This window comes from Mesoplodon mirus, assembly GCF_964341445.2.
Source record: "Mesoplodon mirus genome assembly, chromosome: 4".
NCBI lineage: Eukaryota > Metazoa > Chordata > Mammalia > Artiodactyla > Ziphiidae > Mesoplodon > Mesoplodon mirus.
Window position 1 is genome coordinate 143,047,048 of NC_138979.1, and position 22,211 is coordinate 143,069,258.

Consider the following 22,211-nt stretch of genomic DNA (forward strand, 5'->3'; position numbering starts at 1 on the left):
TACTGTTAAAAGATTTATTGCAATAATACAATAATAGTTTAGAAAACATTTGTATGACTCAAACTGGTTTGGAAGTCGCAGAGCAGTGGAGAATCCCTGCAACGTGACGCCCCAAGGAGATTCTTAACAGCATGCCACCAAATGTTCTTCCCCAAATTATCAATACACGACTCCTTAAATGAATCCTGTCCACTCCCCAATGCTGACATTGTTTTTCCCCTTAACTTACACATGTGCAAAACTTTCCTTAGTTATACTCCATTACAAAAAAAGTCTTTAACAGACCATTTTAAGCAGCCTATTTGGTGCCTGTGAGTTTTTTTAGTATTACCTTGTTTCAACAAATCGTCTTATGATGGAAAACATGACCAAGTTCTATGGCTTGTTGTTTAAAAAAAAAATACCAGCTTCAATTTTTTAAAAAGCTGTTTACATATGGTTCTGGCACCTACATGGAAGATTTTAATGAGCAGCAAAGAGTAGAAAAAACAGTGGTTGAAATGTATATTTAAGAATATTTACAGGGTGGATCCAGTGCAAAATAATGAAAACCAAAATATCTCAGCAGTGTAAGCCAGTATGTTGGTGTTCAAAACCATTAAAGGTTTGATCATTTAACCCTAAGTAAAGTGCCTCCAGTTGATATTAACAACAAAACATACCCTATCGATCCCTACATTTCCCATATCCTTGTTTCGTTGAATTACTCTGGTTTGCGATCTCATGGTTTCGTAAGAGGAATACTTGAGACAAATCATGACTGTTGTGCATCTTTCAGCTGCAGTCATTCCCTGCCCCCAAGCCCCGAATCCCAGTGTTCCAACTCTTAAGACTAAGCTCTTCTTTCTGAGGGTCTGAGTGCCTAGACAACTCTTATGGGATTTTAAGTTCATTTGGTATTAGTTAAAGTCTACCACAGCCTCTCTCTATGAACTATACTACAGACCTGGATGGGACAATGCAACCCAGCAATCATGAAGCCCAGCACTTAAAACAGATACTGGCTGTATAAGAACCCACAAGGAGAAAAGCCTGTTTCCTCCCTAAGTGGAAAATCTACAGTCAGGAAACTTGGGACTCCTGGATAGGAATAAACACCCTTCTGCAATTCTACCCCAAACTCTACCCAAACACTAAATATACCAACAGCAAGAGCTATATATAGCACCTCGGATTTGGAGGCAAAGTATCAACTATAATAATTACAAGGAGAAAAGAAGCTACAGGGCAGGGCAAACCTCCAAGTGATTTATGAGGTACTATCATGCTAATCACACTAACAAGATATGGTAATAATGCCTGTTAGGAATTTTTCATTGGATTTCACTTTGTAGTTGTTACATAGATTTCTTTTTGCAGTTATTAAAAATAAACATCTACTTACATATTTGTACCTAATGCCTCTCTACAGTTTTCTTACAAGATTGTCACTAAGAGAATGACAAGACACATTAGCTGAAAAGGATCTCTTGGTGAGGGAAAATTCTTTCCTTCAGAGCTTTCCCAGGATACAGAAGAGCAGTTTTAGCTGTAATGCTGTGCTCTGCATTTCAGAGCAAAGGTAGTAAGTAGTGTCTTTAGGGCAACAAAGACCTCTAGGAAACAAACAAGCAGGGTGGTTTTCCTTAGAAAACCTGCCACTTACTAAATCCCTTAGAAAGAAACCAGACACCAGAAGAATGACCACAGGCCACTTCAGTGGCTTTTAACCTGTGCCCAGGCAGGAATTTAGCTTCCATAAGGGAACAACCTTAATCACTTATTTTTCACTCACAGAAAAGTTCAATTTCAAAATGCACATAGTGTGGATGGTAGGAATTCAATAATCTAGGTACGAATGAACTTAATTCCCCTCAAAATCCAAGGAAATAGTTTTTAAATCTCTAGGACATTACTGCAGCCAGGATTTCTTCTCTTCATGGATGTGGGTCCTACAGAAAAAAAAGACCTTAGTTTCTTTGCTCTGTGGGGAGAAAGAAAACAGGAATGTCCAACAGGCCACAAGAAGCGGCACAAGTGAAATCATTTTTTAAACTACCTCTCCCCCACCAAAAAAGACCCCTATGCTTTGAAAACAAGACAAAAATCCTTGACCTAAAAACCAAGCGTGACCAAATTATAAAGAAATCAAGTGTTTCAAACTGCCTGCTTGTTCTCTGTACAAAAAATAATGGCATAAAAACAAACTCATAGTAAGCAGTTTTTGTCTTTCAAATCCTAACCATCAGGAATCACTTCCTTGTGATTCAACCTCTGAAGCAAAGTGTTTAGGAACAGTCTTAGCATCACAGGGACTGCCATGGCAGCCGTGTCTGTGGGACCAACGGCCTGTGGCTGGAAGGGGTTGTGTGTGTTTCTGCCTCAAAAGAACTGGCCATGCACACAGGGCCTTCCTCCACCGGCGCTGGTCTGGGAGAAGGGCCTGTGACCCCTCTGTTCTGTTAATTATCATAAGCATGTCAGTCACCACCACGGCCCAACTGACAAAGAGAAATGCTCATCTCCCTGTTTTAAAAAAAATCCAACAGCTTAACCTCTTTCTGTTCCAGGCACTATCTTAGCTAAACACGAAACGTTTACTAGGGCTTGGAGGAAGAGCTTTCTCCAGGCCGATCTGGTGCGTCTCAGTCCCTGCTCGTTAACGGTGTCCAGTGTAAGCTTTAAACCAGGAGGTGACGGAGGCCGCGGCCGAGGAGATCATCCCACCAGCACTGCTGCTCGCAATGGGTGGGGACACCTGGGTGCTCTGGCTCTCGGAGACTTCCACGGGCTGGGAAGGAATGTCACAGAACCGGGGGCTGGGCAGGTTCTCCCAGTCGGTGCCCAGGTCGGTTTCCTCGTCACTTACGTGCTCGTCTCCACTCTCGTCTGATTCTCCAGCAACTCCGGGATCCACAAACTCCATGGACTCCTCCAGATCTGCTCGCACTTCAAAGGGTCCTGACCTGTGCGCAGACAGGGAGGGCCCCTTTAAGGCAAGCACCCCTCTCGCAACATAAGACCCGATGGGACGAGGCAGGCCCAGAGCCGTCACCACACCCACGCCTGGTCTAGAATCAAGCTTTTCTTTACTTAATAATAATGGCCATCCAAGTAATGAAAAAAACATCACACCACACTTTCCCTCAACTCAACCTACTTGGGCAGACCCTGGATGGAAAAAACCCATCCGATGAGACTAGGCATGCTGGTCCAACATACGATTTCCTGTTTCAAACCACCACAGTATCCATGCATGCCAAGGAGAGAATTCTGACAAAAACAGTCACTTGATGCATACACAGGCATATCAGTGGAACGATAAAACTGTACAGGTGTTCTCTGCCTCATGGAAGCCCCCAAATATTAAACTCTTAAGACTCACAGGGGCTAAGTGATAGGGTTGTATGCATGTTAGCAAAGCTTCCTTGGATTAGTGTCAATAGCAAGCTCCTGCACGCATTTTAAGATATCATTACATAATTTTCTAGGGACACATTTACAGCATTGAATGAGATACAACTATTTAGAACATATTCATCTGGAATAGTGCATATTTCTGCACTACATTTCAGGAGAAAACTATTTTTATTTCCCAAAGGTCCCTAATGACATCATCACCTCCAAGTCCGGCCTCATCCCCTGTGACCGCCCCTCAGTGCCACTGTGGAACTCTTGTGAGCAAACTCCACACAGCCCTGCTGCTCTTCCGTGCCCCCTTTCTAGCTCCTGCCTCAGGGGAGCCAGGCTGCATTTCCTTTGGGTGGGCAGTCACCCCACCTACTGCCCCTCCAGGGGGGGTTCCCTGCAGCCAGCTACAGGGTGGGACCACATCACTCCAACAGCCTCCCTCCTGTTGTCCCCAAGATAAGGACACAATGCCTTGGTTCACTTAAAAGAGTTTCACTGACAGTTACTTTGGGGAAAATGACAGACATCAGCAAAAACAATAGACATGAGAAATAACTTAGAACTGTACAGCCTGTCATTTTAGTCTATGGTCTAAACTTCTCTGCAGCCTTTATGATGATAAAAGCCTAGCGTTGGCCTCCAGCGCACCTCACCAGACTTGTACCTTCTGACTCACTTTTCCCAGGGTCAAGCAACCTTCATTCTTCCAAGACAACCCTGCTTCCCAGCTAAAACACAGCAATAGCATATAGCCAGCATTTCTGTTCCAGGCAATGGAGTCCCCGTTGGCCTCTCACATGTCTGAGCCAACCAGTCTCAAAACACAAGCCAGCGAGGGCTCTTCCCCTCCTCCCTCACGCTCCCGCCTGTTATGACCAAATAAGCCGCCTTTCCACCCTGTGTCCCCCCAGCTCAGGCCCTCACTGCATCCCCGCCCCTCCTCCCCGGGGTCCCACCTCCTCCGGTCAGCCTCCCTCCACCCCCTCAGCTTGCTGAGAGCTGCCTCCACCCCTCTCCTCATGGCAGCTGCCTACCAAAAAATGGTCACAATGTAAGTGCCTTAGCTGGGCTCCCTCTTTTCCTAAACACAAAGCTCTTGGATTCTGTTCTGTTCAGCTTCACTGTCCAGGGGGCCTCAGCATCTACTGCTGGGTTTCATCTCCCAAACCCCCCAGGCTCCCTCATAGACCCAGGTCAGCTCTCCACTGCAGCCACTTCCTTGCTGCCAGCCCAAGAGGCACAGCCTGTTTTCTGTTCCTATTTGATGCTGCCAGATCTCCTCTTGGGGTCCGTCTCGGCATGAGGCTGCCATCACCCCCAGGCCCTCTCTTTAAGGGTTTTCCCAGGAAACAGGCAGGAGTGATACACGGAGGGAAATGACACTCCCTCCAGGCAGAGCTCCCTGCCGGAAGCCACGGGGACTCCAGTTCTGTGCTTGGAACTGCATGGGGCAGAGTCCAGCTGGCCTGGAGAAGGTGCCCAATTAAGTACTTCTAATGAAAAAACTATAGGGAGGGAGGGAGGGAAGCACAAGAGGGAGGCGATATGGGGACATATGTATACGTACAGCTGATTCACTTTGTTGTATAGCAGAAACTAACACAACACTGTAAACCAATTATACTCCAATAAAGATGTTAAAAAAAAAAAAAAAGAAAGAAAAAACTAGTAAGTGATTCCCAAAGTGGCCAGTCTGAACAATTTTGGTTCCAACGAGTAACCTACATTTCTGAGGACCTGTGAGAGCAGAAGACGTTTCTCCACTCAGCCTCTGTCCTATCACTTCTAGCTTCGAGATCTGTTATCTGCCCAGCATACCCCAAGCCACACACACACACACACACCACACAAAATTAACTAGCAAAAGAATTAAGTCTTTTCACTTAATGGCTTTGGGAATAAAGATTTTCAAATCATTCCTTCAGTTTTCAGTTTAGCTTAATAATTGATATCTTTTTATTCAGGACTCTGAAGCCAAGAGTACTCATTTTTTCATGATGCTGTAGGGAGTTATTCTCATCGATTAAGGCAACAAAATGTTCTTTTTGGCTTTTAGGAAGTCTCTTTTGCAAAATATTTCAAAAATATTATATGATAGAATATATAACCTCAAGAGTGAACCCTACTGTAAACTATAAACTTTGGATAAAAATGATGTATTAGGGGCTTCCCTGGTGGCGCAGTGGTTGAGAGTCTGCCTGCCAATGCAGGGGACACGGGTTCGTGCCCCAGTCCAGGAGGATCCCACATGCCGTGGAGCGGCTGGGCCCATGAGCCATGGCCGCTGAGCCTGCGCGTCCGGAGCCTGTGCTCCGCAACGGGAGAGGCCACAACAGTGAGAGGCCCGAGTACCGCGCAAAAAAAAAAAAAGATGTATTAATCATGGTAAAGGCTGGATCACGTAAGAAAAATCAATAGATATTAAATCCAGGGGGAAATTCTGATGAGGATAACTGCATGGTCTCAAAGTGTCTCCCAACTGACTGCTTATTAGTTGCAAGGAAGGAAAAATATAGGAATTGTACAGAGGAGAAGGTAGAAAGCATCTTGACTGGGTGATCAAATTAGCATCACCAATGAGGGACAGATGGCCACTGTGGGCCTCTGGATGTGATACCCAGGAGACATTCACCTAGGCAGCATTCCAGCCTGGAATGTATAACCTGATCTCATTTCAAGGAAACATCAGAATAAAAGTTCTATTAAAAAAGAAGGAAAAAACGGTAATGTCATGAAAAACAAACGAGGCTGTGAAAATGTTCCAGATTTAAAGGAGGTTAAAGAAACATAGCAACTAAACACAACATCCAACTCAAGACTGGACCCTGTACTTGGGGTGAGGTGCTATAAAGGACATTTTTGGTCCACTTACAAAATGTGCATATGGCAGTATTGTATCAATGTTAAATTTGCTGATGTTGATAGCTGTACTGTGGTTAAAAGCAAGAAAATATCCCTATTTTTAAAAAATACATATTGAAGTATTTAAGGGTCAACAGCCATGATGTATGTAACTTATCCTCATAGGGTTCAGGAGCAAAAAAGTTTTTTGGGTATGTACGTGTATTTATGAAGATAAGAGAGAGAGAGAAACTGCACAAATGATAAGCAAACATGGTAAAAATACCAGCAAAGGTGAATCTGGGCAAAGGGTATATGTGTCTTTGTACTATTTTTATTTTTTGCAATTTTTCTGTAAGTTTGAATTTATTTCAAAGAAAAAAAAAGTGTATGTTGCATTCAGGATGGGATCCTCAGTTCAGCTGGTCTCAATGGAAGCAGGAAGTCCCACCCAGGTTTATTAACAACCTCTCTAAAGCCTTGATCCTGACTGAGGCAGGTGTGAAAGGGGCCTCCTGAGGCTTACCTCCTGACCTCCTGGCTCACAGACACGAACTCGACAGCCTGGCTGTGCACGTGTACTCCTGTCGGACAGAGCCCTCTAAATGGAGAGCTGACTTGAGGGCAGCCCAAAGAAAACTTCAGACCCACCAAAGAAATCCAGCTCTAAAAGAAAGGTGTTTGTTTTCCTAAACAACCAGCAACACTGGGTTATCATCAATCCTTTCCATTTTTGCCAAACTGATGGTTGAAAACTAGAAAGCTGTTTAGAAGTGCATTTCTTTATTCTTGACTGAGGCTGAAGATTTTTTTCCATTTGAATACTGACTACTTGCACTTCTTTTGTGTGAAATGCCTGCCTGAATCCTTTGTCTATTTTTCTATTAGGTTTATCTTTCTTTTATGGATTTGAAAGATTTAAGTAGTCTAGACTTTAATCCGTTGTCTATTATAAAGGTTGCAAAACATACCTGTTGCTTGTCTTTTAACTTTGTTTATGGTATCTTTTACCAGAGACGTTTTGTTTTGACACAGTAAAATGTGTAACTCCTTTCCTTTATGGTTTTTGGGTTTTGTAGCTTGCTTGGGAATTCCCTCCCCACCCTGTGATTATAAAAATTGTCTTTTCTCCTAGTTATTTTACAGGTTTTATTAAAAAATAAAGTAATAAGGTCTTTCATATCATCTGGAATTTATTTTTACATATGGAATGTAGTATGATTCCAACTTTTCCCCACATAAATACCCAACTGGCCTACCACCACTGAGCCGCTATTATTATCCAATTCAACATGCCACCCTATCATCTATTATATTCCTACACATACGAGGACCTGTTTTTGGCCTCTTTATTTTCTTCCTCTAATTGTTCCACCTATTTGCGTGCTAACAGCAGATAATAAAGGTTTTAATTACCTTTATACTATGTTTTTTTTTTTTTTTTTTTTTTTTTTTTTTTTTTTTGCGGTATGCGGGCCTCTCACTGTTGTGGCCTCTCCCGTTGCGGAGCACAGGCTCCGGATGCGCAGGCCCAGCGGCCATGGCTCACGGGCCCAGCCGCTCCGCGGTATATGGGATCCTCCCAGACCGGGGCACGAACCCGTATCCCCTGCATCGGCAGGCGGACTCTCAACCACTGCGCCACCAGGGAGGCCCCCTTTATACTATGTTTTAAAAGGGGCCAAGCCCATCCCTTATTATTCTTTTTCAAAATTTCCTTTCAGACTGTGCTTCTAGTTGAACTTTGGAATCAGCTTAACAAAGTTCCATGAAATACCTGTTGAAATTCTGATCAGGTTTCCTTTTGGGCAGAAGTGGCATTTTTACCATACTGAGGCTTCCCATCCTAGAAAATCCTAAGGGTCTTCGCGGCATCGGGCTTACTTTCATTCAGTCCCATACCTCATACAGTGCCTGACAGACATTCAGGAAATACATGTTGAATAATTTTTTTTTAAGTTTCATATTTTCTTTATATAGGTTTACAAATATTTTGTAAGGATTATTCTTACGTAATTTATATTTTTTGTTGCTACAATAAAAGGGACCTTTTTTCCATTACATTTTCTAACTAGTTGTTGGCATATAAGAAAGCAATTGGTCTTTGTACGTTGAGCTTGTATCTAGGCACCATACTGAACTATCATCTCTTAAGAGTTACTTAGTTCTCTTGGATAACCAGTTCAATAATCACACCATCTACCAATCTCACCTTCTTTCCAATATAAACACACCTTACTTCTTTGTAAAAATCTTTTGCCTTGGCTAGGCCTCCACAGCAATGTTAACACAGCAGTGATAGTAGGCATTTGTGGCTTTTCCTGACTCTAAGGGAAAGGTTCTATTAAATATCAATGTAAGTAACATGTCATGAAGTCTAGTAGTGTTTGCTGTAGGTCTGTAGTAAGTATCCTTTATTAATAACCTATTTTTAATTTGCTAATTGTTTTCCTTTAATTAGTAATGGGAACTGAATTTTATTCATTGCTTTTCTCCCATCTATCAGGTTGATCTTATGCAGGTAAAGCAGCTGGCACAGTGTCAATAAATATTGGCTCAATAAATATTAGCTGCTAGGGCCTCCCTGGTGGCGCAGTGGTTGAGAGTCCGCCTGCCGATGCAGGGGATACGGGTTCGTGCCCCGGTCTGGGAGGATCCCATATGCCGCGGAGCGGCTGGGCCCGTGAGCCATGGCCGCTGGGCCTGCGCGTCCGGAGCCTGTGCTCCGCAACGGGGGAGGCCACAACAGTGAGAGGCCCGCATACCGCAAAAAAAAAAAAAAAAAAAAAAAAAAAAAAATAAATAAATAAATAAATATTAGCTGCTATTATTAAGGATAAATTTCCTAACGTGGAATGCTTTACAAATAATGTGTAGAGAGGATGGCAAGCAAACTCACAGGAATCAACCACTAAAAACGGGATGGATTTCTAACAGGCTTCTGAGGCTTATAAACTAATGAATGGGATTTGGGGTGAGGAGAATGAACTCCCTCTAAAATGGCACAAAATTCTAGGTGTATGTGCAGTTTCCTGGAGAGATTTCACAGCTTTTCCCAGAGGGGTCTGTGTCCCAGGAAAGTTAACTATGGTTTTAAATGGGGGGGGGGTGTTGAGGAAGAGAAGAAACACAAAACAAGGTTAAGGGCAGATTACCAAGATTAAGGGCAGATTACCAAGGTTAAATTCACTGCAACATGGAGGGGGTCTCCCCTTGAGCCACGGTTCCAGTGTCAAAGAAAATGAATGATGGGGAAGGGAGTCCCAAAAGAACTTTCCCACCTTTTGTTTTTCTTTCTTCTCTTTCAAAAGTTCAAATACATTAACCGAGTCATATCTGCAGAAATGTATAGAGAGACTGCTCAGAGCAAGGGAAAAAGATAAGCACCCAGAGAATGGGTCTTGTTTGGTCCCAAAGATATGCCTCATCTACGTCATGCTTTTAAGGGCTGAGAGAATAAAAAGATCCCATAGACCAGTCCTGGTTGGTCTTTTTTGTTACTTACTCCTGTTTTTAAGATAATGGATTTCAAACTAGTTTATCTCATAAACTTCTCATACCCTTTATCTCCAACAAATGGTGGCCAGATGGACTCAGTGACAAAAAGAAAATTGTGAAGAATTGTTATGATGGGAAAGAATGAACAGGCACAAAAGAAAATGCACAAGAATCGGGAGAGACACTAGGCAGAGCTAAGGAAGAATCAGATGTGGATTCAAAGTAACAGATTTTGATCTTCAGGGACAGCACAAGAAGTCCCTACTCCAGGAATATAAGGGTTCTTCTATTCTGTTTTAGGTGTTCAAAATGTTTGATACTAATTTCCTCTGAGAAATGATTATGTAAGGACCATAAAGGATCAAATATGACTAGCCCTTGTTTCCTTCCATACAGGACTGTGTTATCTTTGTCCCTTCTGGAGAGTTTGGGGCTTGGGATCAGGCCCCTGTTCTCTGCCCACACATACAGCAACTCTACTTAAAAGTCGTCATAACACCACCACTTAGAGAAAAGTAACAAACACCCTTCTTACCTGCCTAGGTGTTCAGCGTTCGGACTGACCAAGTACATTAGATTCCTGAGAGTATGCAGTGGTTGTAATTGATCTAAATTTACATGCTAGAAAAAGAAAAAAACTGATTAATATTTTCAACCATGTAACAAATTAAAAATTAGCTCACAAATTAACAAATAACAAATTAGTGTTATTTTCCATACCTGAGAAAAGCACAGGTAAAGAATATTTGTATTTAGTTTCTTCACTGCTCGAGTAAATTTCTGTTTGCTGAGGTTTTCTCCACAAAATTCACTGTAAAATAAATGTACGATTTGTAAAGCTGTGATTTTTGAAGAAATTCTATGTTAAAATGTTCATTTTGAAGAGTATGCTTTACACTACAGTTCAGTACAAAACATACCCCATGTCCTTTGCTCTTAATAAATTGCACTTAACAGAAACTCCTCTAAGGATGAACTACTGCTCTCATAGCAATTTCACCAAATCCGTAAAATTACAAATGCACCTATCTTTTGACCAAGCAATCCTACTTCTGAAAACTCACTCTACACAAATGCTTGCACACTAATAAAACAATGAATGTACAAGATTATTCCTTGACTTATGAACTGGGGACAGAGCAGACCAGTAGGATCTTGGTACATGTGTACGAACGAAAACTTTGCTACTCTCCACGTTAGGCAGAGTGACAGCCAGCGAAGGCCCTGTAAGGCGCCACAGCATCTGCAGCCTCCTGTCCCTGCTGCCTCGTCCTCTCACTCTCCCCGGGCTCTGCAGCTGCCCTTCTCCTTGCCCAGGGATCCCTGTGGCCTGCTCCCGGCCTCCCCCAGGTTGACGTGTGATTCCACACCTACCCAGTCAGACGTGGTAAACCCTGCCTTGCCCTCACAGGCCCGCTCTTTCACCTGCGCTAATGGTCTCCCGAGCACTCATCACCACCTGACGTACTGTTCGTTTATCACGTGTCTCTCCGTTAAAGTTAAGTGTCAGAAGGGCAGAGGTTATGTTTTCATCACCACTGTACCCCCTCAGTGCCTAGAACATAGCAGGTGCTCAACAAATCTTCGTAAATAAATAACAAATTTAAAATGCAAGGTGCAAAACACCTTAGTTTAGCATGATACCTTTTGTGTTTAAAGGGGGGTGGTGGTAGTGGTAATAACACACATTAATATTTACTTGAAACGCAAGGATAACTGGAGGGAGACAGGAAGGTCTTCGTAGGAACTGGGTGGACTATAAACCTTGACAATTAAGAAAAATTTTAAACCATGTGTTTTTCATTAAAAAAAAAATCACAGTGTTACAATTTATCCAGTTCTTACACATAAGCATGCCCTCTGAATATCCTGGTTTTCCCTTAAATTCTCTTTTCACATGGGAGAATTCCACGGTCTTTTCAAAGACGTCATGTGGGGCTTCCCTGGTGGCGCAGTGGTTGGGAGTCCGCCTGCCGATGCAGGGGACATGGGTTCCTGCCCCGGTCTGGGAGGATCCCACATGCCGCGGAGCGGCTGGGCCCGTGAGCCATGGCTGCTGAGCCTACGCGTCCGGAGCCTGTGCTCCGCAACGGGAGAGGCCACAACAGTGAGAGGCCCGCATACCGCAAAAAAAAAAAAAAAAAAGACGTCATGTGCAATTGTAAGATAATGACACAAATCTGCACATTAGGCTTATGAAATCAATCTCAATATTTCATGGTCAGACCTTTTCTCTCTTGATACTTAAATTCTTGTTTTTGTTTTAATTAGAATAAAGAACACAATAGGAAATGAGAGAGCCGTGATAAAGATGACATCACTGTCTTCAATTACTTGCCTGTTGCACAGCTTTTTGGGAAGATTTACGTCAAGTATATGAGACAAAATGTTGACCAGCTGAGTCGCGTAGCACAACGCAGCACTAATCGTGTAAGCAGGGTTATTATGCTCCATATCTGAAGTATAAAAACAAGAGCCATACACAAACAGCTTTAATTTCAACAAAAATATTAATGAACCTGGATTTTTGTGATTTGTGGTTTTGTCAGTACATTATTGATGGCTATGCTTTACTCTCTAGTAATAAAAGGTCCATGGCCAGACATTAATATTTCATTGTTTATGATTTTTGTTGAGTGGAATGTAAGCTAAGCAAATGGGCCTAAATGGAGCCAGCATAAATGAAACTGATGTCTGAGCTACTTGGACCTGATAATGTATTATTTATCCGAACAATTAATGCCCAACTTAAATGTCACCTCCTCAGAGAGGCCTCCCGTGACTACCCTATGGAGAAGTAGTTCCTTCCTTTGTAGCCCCATCCCTGAAGGTGCTGGTTCCGTTGTCCACAGCCCATACTCAGTGTATGATGCCTTTGATCATTACTTGCTTCCCCTCCTCTCCACAGAAAGGCAAAGGGCTACACTTGTCTTGGTGACATCACCTTTGTAGCATCTGCACCGTGCATGACAGAAAGCACATACTCACTAAATACTTGCTGGATGACTGAATGAATAATCTTTCTCCACCAAAGAGAAGCTACTGAAGTTGTAAAGGGTTTTTCTACTGGGGTATTTCAATCTCCATTTAGGACTGATAAAGTTCTCTGCAAAGTTAGAAACTTATAAAAATGGGACCCAATGGGCTAAATACACTCTTTAAATAGATCTTTTTATATAAATAAAACAATACTGACCCCCAAACAGTGAAATGTCTAAAAAAAAATACGTTTTCAGTCCATCCACTGATAAAATGTGGCATATTCATGCAATGGAGTATTATTCAGTCAAAAAAGAACGAGGGCTTCCCTGGTTGCACAGTGGTTGAGAGTCTGCCTGCCGATGCAGGGGACGCGGGTTCGTGCCCCGGTCCGGGAAGATCCCACATGCTGCGGAGTGGCTGGGCCCGTGAGCCATGGCCGCTGAGCCTGCGCGTCTGGAGCCTGTGCTCCGCAACGGGAGAGGCCACAAGAGTGAGAGGCCCGCGTACCGCCAAAAAAAAAAAAAAAAAAAAAAAAATGAAATGCTGATATATGCTACAATGTGGATGAACCTTGAAAACATTATGCTAAATGAAAAAAAGCCAGACACAAAAGGCCACATATTGTATGATCCCATTTATATGAAATATCCAGAAGAGACACCTATAGAGACAGAAAGCACAACAGTGGTTCCCAAGGGCTGGGAAGAGGTGGGAATACGAGTGACTGCTTCAAGCCCCAGAGTTTTTGTTTGGAGTGAAAAAAATGCTTTGGATCTAGACAGAGGTGATGGTTGCACAACACTGTGAATGCACTAAATGCCACTGAATTGCTTCCTCTAAAACTGTTCATTTTGTTATATAAATTTTACCTCAATTAAAAATATATATTTATAAAAGTTTTCAAAGACTACTTGCTTCTCACCAGGCCCCTGCGTGGTTTTCTTCTCTTCCACCCAACTGTAGTAGGCAGAGTAGTCCCCGTTGTTGGGAAGGCTAATCCAAGGCCCTGTAATGCTAATGCTGGTGTCCCCGTTGTGATCGTCACAGACCCATCTCCCTGAGAGGTAAGTTGTCCTCCGGGCTTCGGCAAGCTTGCTCACGGTGCTGGAGGTCATAGCACTGTCACTCTCTGAAGACACGTCTGTGGGATCTCTAAAAACCAAAGATGCATATGGATGTCAAGGGGCTGGGCTTTGAAGAGCATGCAATTACTTGGCAGATATGCAGAACATTGGGAAGATGCACGTGAGGACAGGAATTTTTTTTTCAGGTACAAGTCATAAATTTTATTAGAAGTTGAGTATCTGTTCAGGACAGGAATTTAATTGGAATATACAGAGGTAAGCAATTCCATCAGAGGTGAAGGTCACACCAGCTGTGGCACAGAAGCCCACAGCATGTGAGGAAGACGGCACCATGAACCAGGGCTTCAAGTGTTAGGTTCTCCAACTATTTGGTCTCAAGACCCCCTTACACGCTTAAAACATTTTGAGGATCCCAAAGAGTTTTCTGTATGTAGGTTAGATCTATTAATATTTATTGTATTAGAAATCTGAGAAAATTTTAAATTATTAACTGATTCAAAAATAAGAAACCCATTACATGTAACATAGCATGTTTTTATGAAAAAAATCTGTATTTTTCAAAACAAGAAAATTAGCAAAGGGTGACATTATTTGCTTACCAGCTGAGTTCAGAGCACAGTGCAGCACTGATCACGACTTTTGAAAAAATCTCTTTAATACCCATGTCTTTCCATTGTGCTTTCAAGTAGATACAGTGTTCCATGGAAAAACCAACTAGTTTTACTTACAACTCACTCAAGGGCTCTCCCTTGAGCCACCACAGCTTTCAGCAGGCAGCAAACGTGCTTTCTGCAGACTTCCTATCTCGCTGCATGGCACAATCACATGTGCACGCAGGGGTCGAGACATAATTTAACTAGAATGAGTAGTTTCTGCTGCTTCATCAAGTGTGTTCTTGATGTGAAACTGGCTAGTTTTGTACACCACAAGGACACTGTGGAACACAGCCACGATTACTGCACTGTGGCGTCACTGCCTTGATATCTGTCAGGACAGAGGTTTTACCCACCACGGCTTTTGAGTCACCAGTGCAAACGTCAAGAGAGTGAAAAGGGAGAACACAGCGTTCATAGGACTATGAAAACAGGCTTGACTGCACAGGCCCCGTGAAAGGGCCTCAGGGACCCAGAGAGGTCCACAGACCACACTTCGAGCACTGCTGGCCTGGAGCATGGAAGGTGAATGAGAAGGCTCGGCAGGTACTGTGCAGGCGGGGGAAGAACGTGGTGGGTTTGGGGAGCAGACGGATCAGCGTGGTTGCCTGTAGGAGGCACGAAGGAAGTGCCAGGAGGTGGTGTTGGAAGAGGAGGGACGAAATGCACAGGCTGGGAAGGGCCTTCTGTGCTGCGCTAAGTTTAGGATCCATCCTCTTGGCCAGTGGCTCTCAATCCTTCTTCCTCTGCCACCAGGTGCACGTAAGTGCACTCCTACTGGCTGTCCGGACAGGACTGGGGGAGGGCACTGTGGCCAGTTCTAAGCTGTACCTCTACTTCCTCCTTCCACTCAAGGCAGGCTGAGAAGAAATGTGAATGAACAAGAAATCTTATGATAGGGATAACTTCAAAACTATCAGCTTAAAAAAATTCATGATATATAGTAATATATACTAACATACAAGATTTAAACAGTACAGGCATGGAAGAGAAAGATTTTCTCCACAATTTCTCTCCTGCGACTTTATATTCAGTTGTCAGTCTCCTTAGTCTCGCAAAATCTGGAACAGTATCCTAGTCCTTGTTTACTATAATGTGTTCTAACATCGCTATCTGGGCCCATCAGAGTTTAATTTGACAAGAGTGTTTCTGTCTGTCAGCTTTTTCCCCCTCAAATCCCTGGCCAGCTGTCTTTACACCAATTTTTGGATAATCCAACTTTTCCCCACTGATCCAAAATGCCACCTTGGGGTCTACTTCTGAGCTTTGAATTCTTCTCTATTTTGCATCTGCCTTTTTAGTTTTATATTTGCTAACTATTACTAATGACAAATTACTTGGTAAGAGTCAGAGAGCAGGTCGTCAAGCTAGAAGCAACAGTCAGACCTTTAGGCTTTTAGGAAGCCAACTCTGGCAACAGACGAAAGGAAAGACTGAAGCAGAGGCAGCAAACACTAAGTCCTAACTAGCAACAGTCCACTGACTGTCCAATTCCAGGGAAAGGTGCCGGAAAGTAAGGGTAACCAGAAGAGACAGGGAAATCCTCAGCTGGGACAGCCCGATGGTTAGTCAGAAAGCAATCGAAACTCTTCAGTGGAAGTTTCAGAACCTAGATGATCACCAGCATCATCTGGGGAAGTTTAAAAAATAAAGTATTATGAGATAAACTGGGAGGCTGGAGCTGTGTCCTCTGGAACCTGCCTTTTCCTAAAGTTCCTGAGTGACTCTGATGAACAGCCAGGTGGGAACCACCATCCTGTCCACCCCACGGACTCCTGAGGGTGTCTGTGCACTACAGCCAGTGAGACGACCAGTGCTTGACATGCTGGTTACCAGGAAAAGGCAGAGTCAGCATGTCCTGCCCACCAAGTAAGAGAGCCTGGGATGTTTTCTTCCATCTTAGCTCATGACTTCTCTGTGAAGTAGGCATTTATTATCCCCATCTAACAGACAAGGAACTAAGACTTCGAGGCTCAAAAACCCACCTCACAGCATTTGACTAATAAACAGCCCAAGCGGCCCTGCAGCCACGAGATGGCTCCTGATCAGGGATGTGAGCCTGCCCGTCATCTGGAAGCTCTACAAGTATACAAGCCTGGGCCTCACTTCTCCGAGGGCCACCATCCTTCACCCTGGCCACCTCCCCAAATTCCTGCAGTGTTTACTGTTTGCTGAAGCAGGTAAGACTCAAGTTTCATTACCAGGAAAACCCAGAATGAGGCCCAATAAATGTGCTGACATAGTTGAAAGATACTTGATCTTTGGAACTTGTGTTTTCCTAGAGTCAAAAGACTCACTCACCGTACCTCACACCCGTCTTTACTTCCTCGATTGGAAAAATGACAGAGGTGAGCTCTAATATGTGAGACCGCCGAAGATTTGCCAGACGCTCATAATGACTTCTTAAATCAGTGTTTTTTTTTTCTACCAGGTCACCAAGTTTGCGATTGTGCCTCTGAATCTTCTCCTTTTTCTCCTGATGCCGTTGTGCTCGAGTGTAAAGTTTCTGATTCTTTTCCTTGGTTTTGAGGAGGCCTTCAGAATCTAAAATAAATAAATCACATCCAACAATGAGCTGTACAAATAGTTCCTGGGTACTGCACACTACCACTGCCCCCGTCACCCCCAAAGCATTAAGTGTCTTCCTGCAGTCTAAACTGAAAGCAAAACCTCAATAAAATTAACTACATGACATTCACTAAGTATGGAGACCGGGAGTTTAGTTCAAGTAGGTATTACGCACAGAGCAAAGGGGACCACCACTAAAATGACTCTGGGTCTCTATTTGTAATCAACATCAGGGAGCATCACTCAAGACTATCAAGTTTAAGGTTAGCACAGAAAATCCTTGACTTTCTTACAGTAAGCACTGAAGAACAGCTATGTTGGGCAGAAAAGAGATCTAGTTCTAAGTTTGAAAAATTCACTGGCTATCTGATTTTCCTTAGAAAACTATTAAGTGTCCCTTGGGCTACATTCAGAGAGCCCAGGGATAATCTCACGGCAGGTGGTCATGCAGCAAAGAAACAGACCAACGCCCTGAAAAGTCACAGTGGAGTGCAGCGCCCCCAGCAGGGTGTGAGCACCTCCCATACACCAGCATTTTAACCACTGGAAGGGTAACCAGAGCCTGGCCATACAACGAGAAAACAGACAGACACTTGTCCTTCCCAACGTACATTCTTTTTATGAAGGTCCTACAGGTTCTAGATCCCAAGACGTATTATCAAACAGATCAGGTTGTAGCTAAACTTCTCTAGTGTAGCAATAACAGGCTGTAAAATCTCAGACACCCAGGAACAACTTAAGAGGCTCAAATAAGTTTAAAACCAAGCTCATTATCTTTCCTCGACACATTTTAAGCTAGGCTCCCTACTTCACAATTATTTCTGACCTGTCCTAAATCAACCTCTCTCTTCTTTTAAATTTATTTATTTATTATTTTTGGCTGCATTGGGTCCTCATTGCTGCATGCAGGCTTTCTCTAGTTGCGGTGAGCGGGGGCTACTCTTTGTTGCAGTGCTCGGGCTTCTCATTGCAGTGGCATCTCTTGTTGCGGAGCACGGGCTCTAGGCACGCGGGCTTCAGTAGTTGTGGTTGCACGGGCTTAGTTGCTCTGCGGCATGTGGGATCTTCCCGGACCAGGGCTCGAGCCCGTGTCCCCTGCATTGGCAGGTGGATTCTTAACCACTTCACCACCAGGGAAGCCCCCCTCAATCAATCTCTTGATGGTCCATTCCATGAGCTGTCCTACAGTTCCTTCCATCTAGGTCTTTCTTTTCATTCCCACTGGTTAACTCTCACCCAAACCCTGCCTGTCTCTAGTTGGTTCCACTCCACACTTCCAAGCCCTCTTTCACTGGCTCAGTCTTCATAAAGTACAGCCGGTGCTCAGCGGTTCTCCTCTGCCGATCAAACACAGACCTAACTTCTCAGCCTCCCAGCCACCACCAAACTGGTACACACCCCACAGTTCCCTTCTCCACACCCTTCACTCCAGTCTCATTCAATTACTAGATACTTCAAATGAACACACTAAGTAAGCGTGCAGATGGATGGATGGATGCCGGACAAGTCATTCCTTAAATATTTATCTCCATTCTGTTGTTCAAATCAACATCTCTCTAGGAACACTATTTTCTCCTATTCTCCTAATGTCCAGATTGTACTCATTCATCAAGGACCCCTCCATAAACACTCCCCAGACCTCTTGCTTGCAGGAACTCTATGGTAATGTGTGTTTACCTCACCTATAGCACATGGCTCTTAGCTGCTTACACCAGGTCCAACTGAAGCCTTGTTGTCTCCTGACTGGGATATGAGAAGCAGATGATAAATGTGTGTGGACCGAAACCACCCTCTTCAACTGAGGACCAATGAACCTAGGTTATTTCATTGCAGGCAGAAAGTTTCTTATGTTTTCTTTCCTCCTCAGATGCATCTCTTCACCATTCCTGACCAATATGAATGTCCTTAAGGTTAAGTCTCTGGTTCTATCACACACTTTCCAGCAAGTTCATTCATTTTCATGATCTCTACTGAGCTCCCTACAAGTGCTCAAATGCATCTGTCTAGCCATGGCCTAAGCCATATGGTGGTCAGATTTTTAAAGGACATTTTCCAATTTCATATCGGGACCCCCTGTAGGTGGCAGGAAATCATCACAGTCACCCAACTTGCACTAGTGCAGACTCAATTTAATTTACTCTTCTCTCCATGCTATCTCCCCCTGAACATTAAAACATTTGGATACTGGGGACTTCCCTGGTGGCACAGTGGTTAAGAATCTGCCTGCCAATGCAGGGGACACGGGTTCGATCCCTGGTCCAGGAAGATCCCACATGCCGCGGAGCAACTAAGTCCATGTGCCACAACTACAGAGCCTGTGCTCTAGAGCCCGCGAGCCACAACTACTGAGACCACGTGCCACAATTACTGAAGCTCACGCGCCTAGAGCCTGTGCTCCGCAACAAGAGAAGTCACTGCAATGAGAAGCCTGCACACCACAACAAAGAGTAGCCCCCGCTCACCACAACTAGAGAAAGCCCACACACAGCAACAAAGACCCAATGCAGCCAAAAATAAATAAATTAATTAATTAAAACAAAAACAAAAAACATTTGGATACCGTCTGTAATTCACTCTTGCTTTTTTGGACAAGTAACAGATCAACTCAACTCTGAAATTTCAAATACAATCCAACTTCCCTATCTATACCGTATTATTCTGTATCATGACATCTTAAATCAAGAGATTCTGGAGAAAATATTCATCAGGCTCTATAGTTTATAACTGATATTTCAACAAGATTCTGTTTAAAAAAAACCAACGGACTATTTATTGAGTAGCAAGCGCTTAATCTAATCCATTGACTTGAGCCCATTCATAGCTTCTGGAATCCATTAACTCCCTTAAAATTGTTTGTAAAATTTTGTGAGTCTGGTCTAGTGGGTGGCAACCAGCCTGTATTTATGTCCTAAAGAGCAGTGGTTCCTGAGCCTGGCAGGTCCTCAGAGTAGTGCTACTACTCAAGTATGATCTATGGATCTGGCCCAAGAGGAGTACAGAAATATAGACTAAGTTTAGAAACTATTTTCTTTGATACGGCTATGTGACATTGCCATGACATCCAAGTGTGCAATCATTTTTCTAGTAACTAATCTTATTGTATTTTACAAAAGTATTGGTATCGGTTTATGACACATTGGAAATGAAAGAGAAAAAAGTGGCCTTTTACTAGAGACAGTTTAAGAACCATTTACCCGGTCCCCATGCATGAGATTTTAATTTCCTAAGTCCAAAGTAGGTCCCAGGATTCTCTCTCTAGATCGTAAAAAAAGGTTATCAGGTGACTCCAATGTTTTGCTAGGGATGGAAACCACAGTTACACAGAGCCCACTAATTTAGAACCATATCTTTTATTTTCCATGGTTGTTGCTTTTGTGTTTTGGGGCTAGGAGCCTATTAAAAAGAGCTGACCAAAGTTTTAAACTTGCTCATCAGAGAAATGCACCAAGCCCAGTCAATTCAGCAATTTCAGGAGGTTCTCAGATGCCTGGTGGCAAACTCCTACTGCGAACTTCCAGGGAGGAGGGGAAAGAGGGTAAACCCATGGTAAGTAATGAGTCCCTACACTGCTATTGACCCAGAGCCTTTGGAGAGTGCAAGCCAAACTCGGTGGAAGAGTGGCTGGCTGCAGCTCTGAGCAGCTCTTCACCCAGCTACCCTGCTTCTCTAGCTTATTAATCCTGTGAAACTCCATGCAAGCACTTTATTAGGACAAGCATTTTCAAAGACAGCTTTTACACCATTACCTACCACTATAAAATACTTGTTTCTGAAAGCCATAAGTAGATAAGAAACAGATTTACAAGGTATGATGGCGACCCATTCTAAACTTTAAACACTTATCTTCAGAAATAAATGGACTATTTCTGTCTTTTTCTTTTTTAAGTTTATTTTTTTTATTTGTTTATTTTTTGGCTGTGTGGCATGTGGGATCTTAGTTCCCTGACCTGGGATTGTACCCATGCCCCCTGCATTGGAAGCGTGGAGTCTTAACCACTGGACCACCAGGGAAGTTCCAACATGGACTGTTTCTAAGGACACAGGATTTCTAAGAGGACTCTTAAAATTTGACAACCACCTTTGATGAAGTATGAAGTACACAGACGTAATGCAAGATTAATACAGATTAAAATATGTATAAGACTCACTGAGTCTTACATTCTGTGCTTCTGGCATGAACTAACAATTATTATACCTGATTACGAAGACTGACTCTGAGCTTCCTGTCAGCTAAGGGAAACGGGACACATACATTCCTTAACTTTTTAAATTGAGAAATGTAGCAGTTTAAAGGTCATTACATTTGCGTGCGTGTGTATATGTATATACGGACATATGTGTGTGTATATATATATATACACATAGATATATGTTTTATATACATATATCTGAAAAAAATATATATATATAAATTCCTTATACAGATGTTTTACAAAGAGAAAGGCAAGCAGTAAACTTTTCCATGTTGCTCTTGCCTCCCCCCACCCCTTCTCTGTCTCCCTTCCCCTGTCTCTCTAGTTTGTTTATTAATCGCATGAAGTTCCACATGAGTCCTTCCTTTACTAGGGCTGGAGAGAGGTGGGAAAATTACTTACTTTTCTTCATTTCTTCATTTCCTTTACATATAGTTTGTTTCAGCTGTTCAATCCTCATCTTGCAGGACATTATTTTCCATCTCTTAAAAAAGGTATGAAATAAATATCACAAATGTTGGTCTCTAATGACTAATATGATTATCTACTGGGGACACTACGTATTTTGAGGTGTATCTTAGAAAATGTAATGAAGAAAAGACCAGTATAATTATATTTCTTATAGCTTTTGTAACTAGTGGATTACAAAAAAGAAAAAAAATGTAACTCTGGTTCAGTGCAGAAGCTGCTAGGAAATTGAGAGAAAGAGAAATTCACATAGTTCTTTTATGTGTTAATAAGCACAGAGAAAAGTGCTGAAGGATATTCTCTTAACCTGCCCTGTCCAATATATAGCTACAGGTCCCATGTGGTTATCTGCAAGTCAATTAGATTATATAAAATTTTTTAAAAATCCAGTTCCTACTCTCACTACCCACATGTCAGGTGGTACATGTCAACACCACAAGTGGCTAATGGCTACTATATCGGGCAGTGTAGACAGAGAACATTTGCATCATCAGAGAGTTCTACAGATGTGCTGCTCTAAGTTCTCAGTGCTA

General features: G+C 42.9%; 1 protein-coding gene across 2 annotated transcripts in view; it reads right to left on the bottom strand.

The window, feature by feature from the left end:
- The window catches only part of ATG14 (autophagy related 14), a 38,316-nt gene continuing 16,105 nt past the window's right edge, over nucleotides 1-22,211 (bottom strand). The window contains exons 4-11 of one of the 2 annotated variants that reach the window (XM_082618648.1): nucleotides 21,613-21,694; nucleotides 16,756-16,993; nucleotides 13,634-13,863; nucleotides 12,068-12,185; nucleotides 10,450-10,540; nucleotides 10,265-10,350; nucleotides 2,849-2,945; nucleotides 1-1,931 (exon numbers count right to left, since the gene is read on the bottom strand). In XM_082618648.1, the coding sequence (XP_082474774.1) occupies nucleotides 1,917-1,931; nucleotides 2,849-2,945; nucleotides 10,265-10,350; nucleotides 10,450-10,540; nucleotides 12,068-12,185; nucleotides 13,634-13,863; nucleotides 16,756-16,993; nucleotides 21,613-21,694 (957 nt within the window). In that variant the 3' untranslated portion in view covers nucleotides 1-1,916. Of the gene's footprint in view, nucleotides 2,946-10,264; nucleotides 10,351-10,449; nucleotides 10,541-12,067; nucleotides 12,186-13,633; nucleotides 13,864-16,755; nucleotides 16,994-21,612; nucleotides 21,695-22,211 lie in introns of both variants that reach the window. The other variant, XM_082618647.1, reaches the window with a different exon arrangement.